Source organism: Sminthopsis crassicaudata, chromosome 3 (genome assembly GCF_048593235.1).
Source record: "Sminthopsis crassicaudata isolate SCR6 chromosome 3, ASM4859323v1, whole genome shotgun sequence".
NCBI classification, from domain to species: Eukaryota; Metazoa; Chordata; class Mammalia; order Dasyuromorphia; family Dasyuridae; genus Sminthopsis; species Sminthopsis crassicaudata.
Window position 1 is genome coordinate 580,373,845 of NC_133619.1, and position 13,557 is coordinate 580,387,401.

The following is a 13,557-nucleotide window of genomic DNA, read 5'->3' on the forward strand; positions in this document are numbered from 1 at the left end:
TTCCTTGCTGCATGTGCGGCTCTGAAGCAGTCACTAGTCAGCGCCAACATGTATCAGGCTCCCGCTGCGGGTAGGGCGCCAGAGGGGGAGCGAGGAGCTGAGCCGCGCAGGTAGACTCAGGCCAAGGGGAGTGCGGCACCCTTTCTTAGCGAAGAAGGGCGAAGCGCGGTTTCCCTCTTTCTGGTTATGACGTTGAGATTCTTACTTAGGTATTCATCGAAGGAGATGGATCAAAGGGTCCCGCCAACTTTGTGGTTCTCTTAGTAAGTGTGAGCTCCTGTCAGGCGGGGTACAGAGAGGGTCTCCAAACGTCTTACAGTCCGGTTGTCATTACTGTACATTAGATTGTAGACTCCTTGAGGACAGGGATTGCCTTCTGCTCAGCACTCTGCTTGCAACTTAATACATTCGTATAGCGTGATGTCTTATAGCTAAAGTGGGTTTGACTGAGACGTCCACAAGGCTGTAAGAGGTAGATGTTCCTTAGAGAAATTAGAGAATTCTCTTTCTAGAGTTGATCCTTGAACTCCTAAGAGTTGATGGGATCATTAAGTAATGCAGAAAGAAGAGGGGGAGTGAGAAACGGTTATATAGAGTGCAGGACATAAATGAAGAATCAGCGCCCAGCTGTCTTTTTAATTTTCCTATTTCTATCTTTCCAATAACCCAAGTTTGTAGCCCAGAGTCATCCTCGGCTCTTTCCTTTCTCTTAACCCTTCCATCCAACCAGTGGTCAAGTGTTGTTGATTTTTCCTTTACAACATGTCTCACAGTCATCCCCTATTTTAACTCATAGCTACGTGAATCTTAGTTCACATTCTCATTACCTTTTGGATTATTAAAAACAGCCTCCTAATTGATCTACCTTTCCCCCTCTCCCCCAAACTTTTGTCTCCGATTCACAGCTACCTTATTGATCCCCGGTGGGCTCAGGTTTGACAGTGCCACTCTTCAGGTCAAGAAGCTTCAGTGGTTCTCACTTGCCAGGAGGATAAAATAGAGATTCCTTAGGAGGACATTTAAAGCCCTTCACAATCTGGCTTCCGATTCTCTTTCAGTGTGGTTTTCATATAACTACTGCATGTATTCTCGATTTTAGCCAAACTGCCCTTCTTGCTGGTTTTCCTACATTATATTTCATTTCCTGCCTTTATATCTTTACACAGGCTGTTCATCATGACTGGAATGCTGTCTTTCCTCACTTGGCTTCTTGAAATCTTTATTTTTCTTCCATTAAAGATTAGTTCAAGTGTTACATAATACAAGAGGTCCGTCTTGTTTCCTTCCAAGTTTCCTTTCAACTTTCAGTTAATTTGGATTTATTTTGAATTAAGTGAAACCCATTTATTTGACTTAGGTTGAGTAGTTCATTGTGCTTCTTAATTCTCTAATGTTCACTGGCCAAATGGCAATTTCAGCATGCCACCAATAAAGTCCTTTAATGTTTTTTAAAGTGCTTTCCTCACAATTCTGGTGCTAAGTAGAACAAGTAATATTGTCTTCATTTTATTATTATTATTATTATTATTATTATTATTTTTCTGAGGCAATTGGGGTTAAGTGACTTGCCCAGGGTCACACAGCTAGGAAGTATTAGGTGTCTGAGATCAGATTTGAACTCAGGTCCTCCTGAATTCAAGGCTTTATCCACCATGCTACCTAGCTGCCCCTGGCCTCCATTTTATAAACAAGGAAACAGGATCAAAAAAAAGAGTAAATAATTTGCTGAGTCACACAACCAGTAAATGTGAGGACTAGGCTTCAAACCCAATTCTACATTCTACTTTTTTTTATTTATTATTGACATTTTTTATTTTCAAAACATATGCAAGGATAATTTTTCACCATTGACCCTTGCAAAACCTTGTGTACTAATTTCCCCTTCTCCTCCTTTTTCCCACCATGGCAAGTAATCCAATATATGTTAAACATGGTAAAAATTATGTACATTGAATATAGGCTGTAGAGGGTCACAGATAGTGGGGAATCCTGAGCGAGGTATAAGACCCCTTAGTCCAGTGGAACCCTACTGACATGTGTGGTTTTCTTTTCCTATTTCTCCCACGCTAGTATAGGGCCTCAGTTGTTGCTATAGTCTCTTAAGGTCTTGCCCAATCTATTCTCTCCCCTCTTCAGTGACTCTTTCATGCATTGCCAGGTATAGATTTGGTCATTCCTCTATTCAGATATATTTGTCAGATGATGTGCTCAGAGTAGAGTCAGATTCCATACCTTGGTCTCTATTCTGGCGTCATCTTAGCTTTCTAACCACGACATCAAGAATAGTAGTTTATGTGCCACCCAAGCTGGACTACGCGATGTGTCCTACACATCACCCTTATATTCTTATTTCTGTGCCCAGTGCTCAGCACTAAGCTTGACCAATGATGAGCCTATGATTGACCTACTGATTCATGAAGTGTTTTCTTCACAGTTCTGGTGGTAGGTAGTACGAAGTAGTATTGTCTTCATTTCTCAAACGAGGAAACAGGATTAAAAAATTTGCTGAGAGTCATACTGTATGATTGATTTACTGAATGAATGTCTTCTTTTCCCTTTCTGGCTTCCGTGTTCAATTTTTACCCATTCTTTAAAGTTCATCTTAGTAAAGTTTCCTTTCTTCCTTCTGACCTCATGCAGCCTTCTCCTTACCAACTAGGGGGGATACTAAAAAAGGTTGCATTTGAATGGGTTTATTTTGTATATCCTTATTTCTCCTAGACTGTTCTTTGAGGGCAAAGGGCTTTGTATTCTTTCCAACTTCTGAGCCACTGGTTTGTGAATTGTAGCTGTTGTTGATTTTGACCATGTCAAACTGAATGAATTAGTCACAGATTTTGCCATCAAAACAGACATATCCTCTGAAGCTTGAAAAGCAGTTTTAAGATAATTGAGGAAAATACTACTTTTCATCTGAGGTGGTGAATACATGAAGCTGCCTTAGTAAGGGAAACTAGTTTTGAAAATAGAGGTTCAAGAAGAAATACATGATTTCCATAAAATCGTAATGGGAAGGGAATCTAAGGAAATTTAAAGTATATTTCTAGGGAATTTGATTTAGAAAGACGACTACAGTTCTACAATCTATTCTTGTTAATCCTGTTCAAGACAGATGGATTGGACATGAGAATGCCCTAAGAAATCAGATCGCTGGATTTCATTTTGCAAAAGAGCATTTTATGCATATGTGTGAAAATTTAGCTTATTTTAAACTTTAGAAATTGTTGATTTGAAGACTATTAACACAAATTGTTTGTCAATTCTTTAGATGGCCGCCAGGAGCGGGTCATGTTTGACAAAATTACTTCTAGGATCCAGAAACTCTGCTACGGACTCAACATGGAATTTGTTGATCCTGTAAGTAAATAGCTTTTCAGTTCCTTCCTGGATTTGAGTCTTTCTTTTATTTTCTGTGGTTGTAATTTTCTAGTGATTTCTTGAATATGAAATCTGAGTTTATTGTTTGAAACAATTTACCTTTATTTTTGATTCCAGGACTTTCAGTGCTTTTCTAATCCTGTAACTGATTGTTGGAACTCTAACTTTAGGCACTGAACCTCTTGATTTTCCTAATCTCTAGTTCCATTTAGTTCCTTAGGATCAAAAATCTACCATTCATAATCTATCATTACCATTATAACTAAATGCCTGATTATGGCACCTACTTCCTTCTTATCTTGTATATCACGCTCTAGACAACAAGGGTTGTTTTCTTTATCATCAGTTTGGTAGGAAATTATAACATGCAAATTCAGAAATAAAATATCAAGTCATTAAAAGTGTGAATAAAAAAAAAAACAACTTTTAATAATTTGCTAGGTGATAACTTGAAATTTCTAAGCTCTCTAGAAATTCCATTTTCCATAGTGTTGTCATATTTATAGAATACTTTCCTCACAACAATCCTGTGAATTAGGTAGTTCTTTCAGGCATATCTTATTCTTTGTGACCATGTTTGGTTTTTTTTTTTTTTTTTTTTTTTGGCAAAAATACTGAAGTAGTTAGCCATTTCCTTCTCCAGTAGGCAATTAGGGTTAAGTAATGTGCTCAGAGTCACACAGCTAGTAAGTATCTGAAAATATATTTGAACTTGTGAAGATAAGTTTTCCTGACTCTGGACCTGACTATCTACTATTGCCCAAAGTAGATAGCATAAATGCTATTTTGTTAGTGTAGAACTAAGATTTTGAAGGTCAGATTTGTCCAATATAACCAATACCCATAGAATTCAGTATTTTAACCTGTTTCCCAATTCTAAATCTAGTATTCTTTTTAATAGATGCTAGTTTCCTCACATTGTTTTTAGCTACAGTTTCATAGACCTACCCTGACAATTCATGATTCTGTTTTGCCTAGAGTCCCTTGAGGTCTCCAAAAAAGCCATCTTCTGGGGGCAGCTAGGTGGCACAGTGGATAGAGCACCACCCCTGAATTCAGGAGGACCCAAGTTTAAATCTGGTCTCAGACACTTAACACTTTGTTGCTGTGTGACCCTGGGCAAGTCACTTAACCCCAGCCTCAGAAAGGAAAGAAAAAAAAACAGCCAAAAAAAAAGCCATCTTCTTTCTTATTTGGAATTTGCCCATGTTGGTATGCTGGAGAAAGCATATTTGTCTGGTATATATTCCTAGTCAGGGAAGAATTTTTTTGATTGCATGGCAGGATTTTAGTTCTTTTTCCATACTTCAGGATTCTGATTTCATCAATATAGTTATTCCCTCTATTAATTTAGATCATAACTCTTCCAGGATTTTAATTGTTCTGGAATTGTTGTGAGATTTTTCTGCTTATGATCAGCCTAGAGATGAAGCATCTTAAGAATTTCAATAATATTATGCATCCAATCCAATATACAATTTTTAAGCATGTGATATGTGCATAACACTGTGAGGCACTGAGAAACACAAAGACAAAATAAAAAACTGCCCTCAAGAAACTTCTATTTGGCTGGGTAGGAGGGAGAGATGCAGTGGGTACAAGAAGTAAACAGGTATGTATGAAATCATTTGAGAAGGAAAAGCACTAATAACTGTAGAAATCAGGAAAAGTCTGTAGGAGAAAGTGACATGTTAGATAATTTTTCAGAGTCAGGAATTCTATGATATAATGGAAGTGAGGAGGGAGTGCATTTCAAACATGGACGAGAGTGTGCAAAGGTGTTGTAGAAGGGAGATAACTATCACATGATTAAGATTTCATCTCTCACCAAACATAATTCCTTTTCCGAAGTAATAAAGGTAGGGCTTTCCATCTTATATATCTTATGGGATTGTTATGAGGTTCTAGTTAGATGATACTGTTCAAAAAGTGTTTTGTCAACTTATGCTATGTAAATGTGACCTGCTACAGTTATTCTCAATAGCTTTCATTTTATTCTTACAAAAGATAGAGAACCTGTGTTTTTTTTTTCTCTAGGCTCAAATAACCATGAAAGTTATCCAAGGATTATACAGTGGAGTAACCACAGTGGAGTTAGATACCTTGGCTGCTGAAACAGCTGCAACCTTGACCACCAAACATCCAGATTATGCTATTTTAGCAGCCAGGATTGCTGTTTCTAATTTGCATAAAGAAACAAAAAAAGTGTTCAGTGGTAAGTCTGAGTGGAAATTTAAGAGAATTTTGCATTCTTTAAAGGAAGTGGGTAAGAACTGATTGTGAATTTTAAAAATATACATTTTGTTTAGATATAATAGTGTTTATTTTGTTACTGCTTCTCAATTCTTGACCTTCTCTTCCTCAGTAAGAAGAAAAAAAAAACTCAAAACCCCTAAGTGTCTTGAGAGTTTGTTGGCACTTAGATGTTATGACGCTGCTAGAAGAAGGTGGAGTAGATGTTGATTGGCAACAACACATCAGCTCCTTTAGTTATCTGTTGTGTAAATAAGCATTTTATTCTACCATGATCATTTTAAAAATAAGAAGATACAGAAAAGAAAACTATTTGACCTTGAGATAAGTCAGATCAAGTGGATCTATTGGTCTACAGGTCCTGAATTCATAGTATATTGTCCAAACCTTTAATCATGGCCTCTAATTTTTCTTTAGATCACATTTTATTTCACAGTTTAAAAGTAACAATGTTTGATATGACCAATATCTGAGAAAATCAGGCCAAGATTCTGCTAAAAAATAAGCTCTTGTGCCTAGAAGTTTGTGAGGCCTTGAAAATAAGAGAAGGAAAAAACCTAAGATATCTGGAGTTTTTGAGTTTTTTAATTGTTCTTTACAAAGCTAAATTACTTTTTTTTTCTTTTTTAAAGATGTGATGGAAGACCTTTATAACTACATAAATCCTTCTAATGGCAGGCATTCTCCGATGGTGGCAAAATCGACCTTAGATGTTGTCTTAGCCAATAAAGATGTAAGGGCCATGCTTCTCATGGATTTTTTTTTTCAATGTCTGTTTTATTATTGATATGCTTGTCTATTTGTTTACAGATAGTATGTCATGCATTTGCTAGCAAACAATGATTGATGGAGAATGCTCACTAAAAGGGGAATATGTTTAAGACTATTCATAGTGCTATTATCTATTCTGTCCTTTATAGCTGTCTATAAATACAATAATATTAATAATAATAAATTTATAAATACAATAGATTACGTTATTGTTAGCATTTGAAAATGTGTTTCAAAATGTTGTATTAGTAATAAAGTGGGGCAAGAAAGGGTTACATTTGTATATTGTCTATGTTACCTGTGAAATTGAGGGCCCAGCTCATCTTTTAAAAAATGATCTTATTCTTTGAGTATCTTTTGTTTTTATAAAATTCTCTGTAAGAATTTTAAGATTTTCTCCACCAGCTTGCTTGGTTGTTTTCCTGTGCTTCAGTCCTTTCCATAGTTGCATTTGAGGCACTAGGAAGAGGAAAGATTGTATAGGTCTTCATAGCTTTTCTGAATCACACTTAAATTCAATTCGGCAAATATTTTTTAAATGTCTTCTAGGTGTAGTGCACTATGCTGGATTTTGGGTATATGAAAACATGAATAAGAGCCCCTGACCTCAAGGAACTTACATTCCAATGGGAAGTAGGGAGACTTGGGGGGCATTTTATTTATATTTACACAAATTTGCTCAAAGAATTATAAGGAAAATTGAGTAAGGAGATAATAGTAATAATGGATTGATGAGGTAAGACTTCAGGGAAGAAGTCTCACATAAAGATTCTGAATGGTGGAAAGTAGAATGAGTAAATTTTAAGCAAGGGATGGTCTGTAAATATGCATAAGGACTTAATTGCTTAGTTTGCTTCTCTGTAAAATGAGCAATTTGGACTAGATGATTTCTTGGGGTCCTTTAGCTCTAAATCTTTCAATGTATGTATGTAATGGGGATATTATATGAATATGTAATGAATGTGACTAATTAAAAGCCAGTTGTAAAGTTAAAGTACATACTAAGCATCTCTGTAGTTAATTTTGTTTTAAGACTATTTTGTCTCTATTTACTATGTGTCCAATTCTACATTAAAGTTTTTGATCAAAGTATATTCTGACCAAAAAAATTTATTGCAAACTTGGTCTTACTTTGTAAGGTATAGATATGTTATTTTGTATTTATACCTTTTTTTTTTTTTTTAAGATATAAAAGAACAAGAAGTTAAGTCCAAACAGTTATTTTAAAGTTTGAAAAACTAAATTGTTTTTCAACAAACCAGATGAAGTAAACTTTTATAGATACTAGTATATGTTCAAAGTTTTGTCAAATTTTAATTCCCCTCATTTTCCCCCTTCTAGGTAGAATTTTAGAGAAATCTCTGTGTATAGATAATAATAGTGTACCTGACTAGATATATGATTTTTCTTTTAGTTGGATAAAACAAAATGACTGTTTTTGTCTGCTTGTTTGTGTTTATGAAAAAGATTATTGCAGGAAGTTTTTAAGAAACATAGATTTATTCTGTTAATTTAATTCTAAATTTCTTTCCCATTAGCGTCTCAACTCAGCTATTATTTATGATCGAGATTTCTCTTATAATTACTTTGGCTTTAAGGTAAGAAATACTTTGAATTTATTTTATTTTATTTTGGTAGGAGTGGGAATTGTGAATGTTAAAAGGGGCTAAGTAAATTAAGGAATTAGTAGTATGGAGATAGGATGCAATTTGAGCTACCTGTGCTTAGTTACCTATATTTAAGCTTTTTGTCTTTTCTCTGTAGCATTTTGGGTGATTTGAAAGTGCTTTACACTACTAGAGTGTTCTTCAAAATTTTCCTAAATATACTTGTTCAGTGATATTGTACACAATATTGTGATATTGCTGTTTCCAGATATTATTAATTATGAAATATTTTTCTAGAATTTTTATCATATCTTCTAAACCCAAATTCTTAAAGTGCCAGCAGATTAATAGGAGGGGATCCAGAATAAAACTGATCTTTATGAATTCAATTAGATATTTTTAAAACAATTACTATTTGCAGAGTATTATGAAATGGGTGCATCTAAGTGACAAAGAATACTGACTCTGGAGTCAGAAAAACTAATCTCCCAAACTTCATGTCTGTTCACACAGATTTACTAGCTGTGTGACCCTGGACAAATTACTTAACCCTGTTAACCTCAATTTTCTCATCTGTAAAATGAGCAGAGAAGGAAATGGCAAACCACTCCAATATCTTTGTCAAGAAAACCCCACAAGAAGAATCAGATGTTACTGAAATGATGAACAACAACAAAAGTCACTTGTAATTTATTTTCCTTTTAGAAGTTAATGTTTAAAAGTTTGAAGCAGTTGAAGCTTGTCTTACTAATAATGGCTTTGTTTGTGTTGTAAGAGAAAGAGTGTTGGACTGGGAACCAGGAGACCTCAGTTCTAGTCCTCCTTTGCCATTGACTTTGTTTTGTGATCTTTGGGAGATCACGTTGAATGTTTGAGGTTGTAGTTTCCTCTGGAAGATGAAGGTGTTGGTTTAGGTGATCTTTCAGGTCCCTCCCTGCTATAATATTCTGTGATGCCTCAGTTAAATTATAATTTTAGGGGTCTGCTTTGCCTTTTCTTCTAGACCTTGGAACGTTCCTATTTGTTGAAGATCAATGGAAAGGGTAAGAATTAGACACATTCTTGAGTGATTTGTTTTATCATTTTGGTGTTACGTAGTGAACCTTGTGCTCTTCGGTTTAAAATTAAATTTAGAATTGGCTCTAAATTCCAAATATTATTTTTATAGTTCAGGTTATATATTTGAGCACTTGCCTTAGCTTTCCTGTTTGTCTTTGTAATTACATTCTGATTTTTCTTTTTTTTTACTTCAGCATCTGTCTCAAACTTACTCTGATAAGCTGTCATATAAGAATTACTTCTCTTTTTAACTTTTAGTGGCTGAACGACCCCAGCACATGCTAATGAGAGTGTCTGTGGGGATTCACAAAGAGGACATTGATGCTGCTATTGAAACCTACAACCTTCTCTCTGAGAGGTGGTTTACTCATGCTTCCCCCACCCTCTTCAATGCAGGCACCAACCGTCCCCAGCTTTCTAGGTATGTTGTTTCCCTGTTGACTTTCCTTAACACTCTGCATGTCTTCCATCCTAAAGAGATGAACCTTGGCCTAAGCAAATTGTAATCTTTCTTTTTCATAACATTTTTCAGAATATAAGAAATTCAGACAATCACATAATATTACTTTGTTACTTTAGGTCTTTGATCTGGACCCAAATGCTGAATTTGTGCTAGAGTATCTGCCTTTGTATTGAAGAAAACTTCAATAGCAGCATTTTTATAGAATATTGGACTGAAGATTTTGGAAACCCCCAAAAGAATTAGACCCTGATTCTCAATATTGAGGAATTGTTTCAGCTGCAGAAAAATATATTAATAGTAATATTTGACTTTTGGCCTAATGTTTTTGTTTCTAGAGTAGAAAGTTAGGTGCTTAATGCCTTTTCCAGAAGTGTGGGGTCTGCTTTGTGCTAAGTCAAGTTGTTGACTGTTTTAATGCTTCCGTTTGAAAAGGCAGACCAGTTCCTAAGTATTGCAGACAAGCCAAATTAGTTTGATCTTTTGTGTCAAGCATCTGGTAGAAAGTCTGTAGGTACAACAAAAATCCAGGGGAGGAGAAAAGACATTCAAGCAACTTTACCTTGTTGTTTGCCCTTCTTTTCAGAGGACCAATGACATCCCAATGTTGGGGTAAAACAGTGGATGATGGTGATGACTTGTGTGTGAATTGGGTTTAAGTGAGCAAGAGTGTGTCTAAGTTGTCAGCCTCACTCTTCCACAGTCATTGAAGTGGTCAAGAAGAATGGTTAACACCCTGAATAACTGGGATATTCCTTAGTCTTTTTGATCCTCGTTTTCATTTGTATAATGATGATAATATTTGTATTGTTTGCTGTGCCAGATTATTGTTAAGAAAATGTTTTTTATTAACTCCTTAGAGGTATAAGTAGTTATTAGATTGACCATTTGATGTTTTGGGTTTTTTTTTTTTTTTTTTTTTTGGTCAGTTAATAGAATTGGTATCTTGGTTGGAGAGGGAGTTAGTAATGTTAATGGGTAGTGGCAGGATGACAAAAAATGTCAAGGCAATTTCTAGATTTATCTTTCAGACTCTGTAATACTAATAAGTTCATGGTGTAGGGTAGATACAGCCATCTTTGAAGATTTAAAGTTCTCTTTATCGTTTCTGCTCCCATAGTCAATAAATATTATGGTTTTCTGAGAATACAGATTCACTCCGATATTCTGCTTTGTTTTATCTCGATATTTATTTTTACATGTTTACTTTCTTGTAGTTGCTTCCTTCTGAGTATGAAAGATGATAGTATTGAAGGCATTTATGATACACTAAAGCAATGTGCACTGATTTCCAAGTCAGCTGGTGGCATTGGAGTTGCTGTGAGTTGTATCAGAGCTACTGGAAGTTACATTGCTGGGGTAAGTTGCCAAGGTTTGACTTGAAGAAAAGAGTAATTGAGAGAAATTCAGGTGTGTTGTAGTATAAACCCTAGTGGGGCACTTGACTCAAGAGATCTGGGTCCTAGTGCCATCTGTAGTATTGATTACTTGTGGCTTTGGACCAGTCCCTTTTCTTTGGGACTTTTTTTCCTTCTCTGTAAAATGAGGGAGTTGGATTAGATGATTTGTATGGTTCTTAGAGAAAGCTGGTAGCACAGTGGATAGAGTTCAGGGTTTAGAGTCAGGAAGGCCTGGATTCAAATCTAGCCTTGGACATTTAGGAAAATCACTTAAACTCTTTGCCTCAGTTTTCTGTAAAATGTAGATTATAGCTTTACCTACTGCACAGGTTTTTGTGAGGATCAAATGAGATATTTGTAAAAAAAGATTTTGCACAGTGCTTTGTAAGAACTTAATCTCCTTCCCTTTCCCTCTCATTATAGCTTTGACATCCTGTAATATATTTTATAATGAGATTTGGGTAAAGTGAGTACCCATTACTATGTTGGTTCTCTGCAAAACTGAGAAACATTTTTCATGAAATTTTTTACATGTTTACTATCAGTGTCTGGTCAAGACTTCTTTTTTTAATCAACTTAACTGGAGCCAATGCCAACTTCAAACCCTGGTTCTGTGAACTACAAGGAGAGACATGCTTAATTCTGAATTGTCCAAATGTTTCTTTTTCATCACTAGTCAATTCTTTGCCAGCTGGTGCAATAGATGGAGCGCAGGTTCTTATCTCCCTGACAAATAGTAGGCATGATAAATGCTTGCTCCTTTCTTCCCCCTCCACTCTCTACACCAGAAAAGAAGGTCTCAGGACCAAATTTTATACGTGAGCAGATTTTTGTAAATAACAACAGTAGGGTAAGAAATGTTTTAGAATCAAAGATAAATGAGAAGTACCTTTTATTTTGCTCATTCTGGAGAAGCCATTGTGCTGTAATTTGATAAGTAACTTGATTATTTTACATAAAGTAAGAGTTGATCTGTTTAAGTACTTAACTTTAACTCTTTTTATTATTTCCTTGTGGCAATGGCCAGGTTAATTTGTGAGGCTCCCTCTAATCCTGGGATTTAACCAAAGTTTAATTTCTCTGATTTGTCTCATTTTCCTAGAACCACTTCATAAAGTCATGGAGTTTTGGAGCTGGAAGGAGAGGTCTTTGGTGGGTCTGTCTTAACTGAAATCCATAGAGAGGAGGTGACTTGGCCAAAGCAATAGCTTATGAAATGTAGAACCCAGAATGTGGCTTTTGATTATTTTTTGAGCCCTCAGGGGTATCTTTATATTTTGAATAATAAATGTAACCCCTCAAATCTCTTCCTTTCTTCCATTTATTTCTTTAGCATGCTACATTTCCTACCATATCCAAAATTCTCATTTAAGGCAGTTTTATATCAACAGCTTTACATGTAGAATGAACATTAGCTTTTTTTGATGTAGGGTTTCTTTGATATAAAATTAGATTGTTGCAATATGAAAAAGGTGTCAGTGGAGTCACATTTTACCTTTTCTTGCTTTCCACATGTTGAACCACTTGTTTTAGCATTAAGCATTAAGAAGCAGAAGAAAGTTGAAACTTGTGAATTACTATGCAAGAACTGGGATCTTACTTGGCTGTTTGCTGGAGTCATTTGGCCGTCTTGCTTTTTCCTCTATTCCACTGACAATTGAACTGAATGTTTTTTTTTCTTTCAGACAAATGGCAATTCTAATGGCCTTGTTCCAATGCTTAGAGTATACAATAACACAGCTCGTTATGTGGATCAAGGGGGTAACAAGGTATTCTACTTTCTTCAGAGTGTGAGAACCAAAATTAAAGGTTAACATCTGCTTGCAGTGAGGTGACTCACTTGTATGCAGTTTCTTATTGTTAAGCCCTTTATGGATCAGTTTATTTTTACAAAGAACTTTGTAAAATAATAGCTGGTAGTCTTCATGTCTTAAGTGCCATGACTTTATGAAATTTTAAGAAATCATTGCGTTTAATGGAAGGGGGAGACTGAAATATAGAGAAATTTTGGGAACAAATCAATATATGTGTATATTCTGATTTTATCTCCTTTATAGTTTACTGATCTCCATTAAAGTTTGAATATACTGTTCTCCCTTATGGACATCTTATAGAATTATCACTTTTGCTATATTGTCTAGTGATGAGCTAGCTCCCTTCTGCTTTGGCATTTTTGATTCATAAAGACCTTGATATCACAGGTCTCCTTTTGTCCTCCATTTTTCTAACGGTACAACTTTTAAAATAGAGTTAAGGAAGTAAACCCTTTCTCTGAACTTTACATATTCATTTGGTGCCATTGAAAGGGAGAAAAACTAATCTAGTAGTTATTAAAGAATTATATCTTGCTCTCCATGATACCTATTCTTTTACCTAATTAGGTATAAATTCAAAGCATATGGTTGAGTAATTATATGCCTGATCTGATATCTTATTGAAAATTGGTTACCTCATGGAAGAGCAAGCCATTTGGCCAGCCTGCCTCAGTTTCTTCATATGTCAAATGGGAACAGCCCCTAGTTTGCCTATTTTATGATATCGTAGTGTGGAACAAATGAGATGCAATGAATGTGAAAATGCTTTGGAAAGTAAAAATTCCTCTACAGTTTTAATGGGTTATTGCCTTTGC

General features: G+C 35.4%; 1 protein-coding gene across 1 annotated transcript in view; it reads left to right on the forward strand.

The window, feature by feature from the left end:
• The window catches only part of RRM1 (ribonucleotide reductase catalytic subunit M1), a 34,945-nt gene that overhangs the window by 936 nt on the left and 20,452 nt on the right, over positions 1–13,557 (forward strand). Inside the window, exons 2-9 of the mRNA XM_074304970.1 lie at positions 3,269–3,357; positions 5,416–5,593; positions 6,264–6,364; positions 7,941–8,000; positions 9,013–9,052; positions 9,327–9,489; positions 10,746–10,887; positions 12,614–12,697. Coding sequence (XP_074161071.1) covers positions 3,269–3,357; positions 5,416–5,593; positions 6,264–6,364; positions 7,941–8,000; positions 9,013–9,052; positions 9,327–9,489; positions 10,746–10,887; positions 12,614–12,697 — 857 coding nt within the window. The remainder of the gene's footprint in view (positions 1–3,268; positions 3,358–5,415; positions 5,594–6,263; positions 6,365–7,940; positions 8,001–9,012; positions 9,053–9,326; positions 9,490–10,745; positions 10,888–12,613; positions 12,698–13,557) is intronic.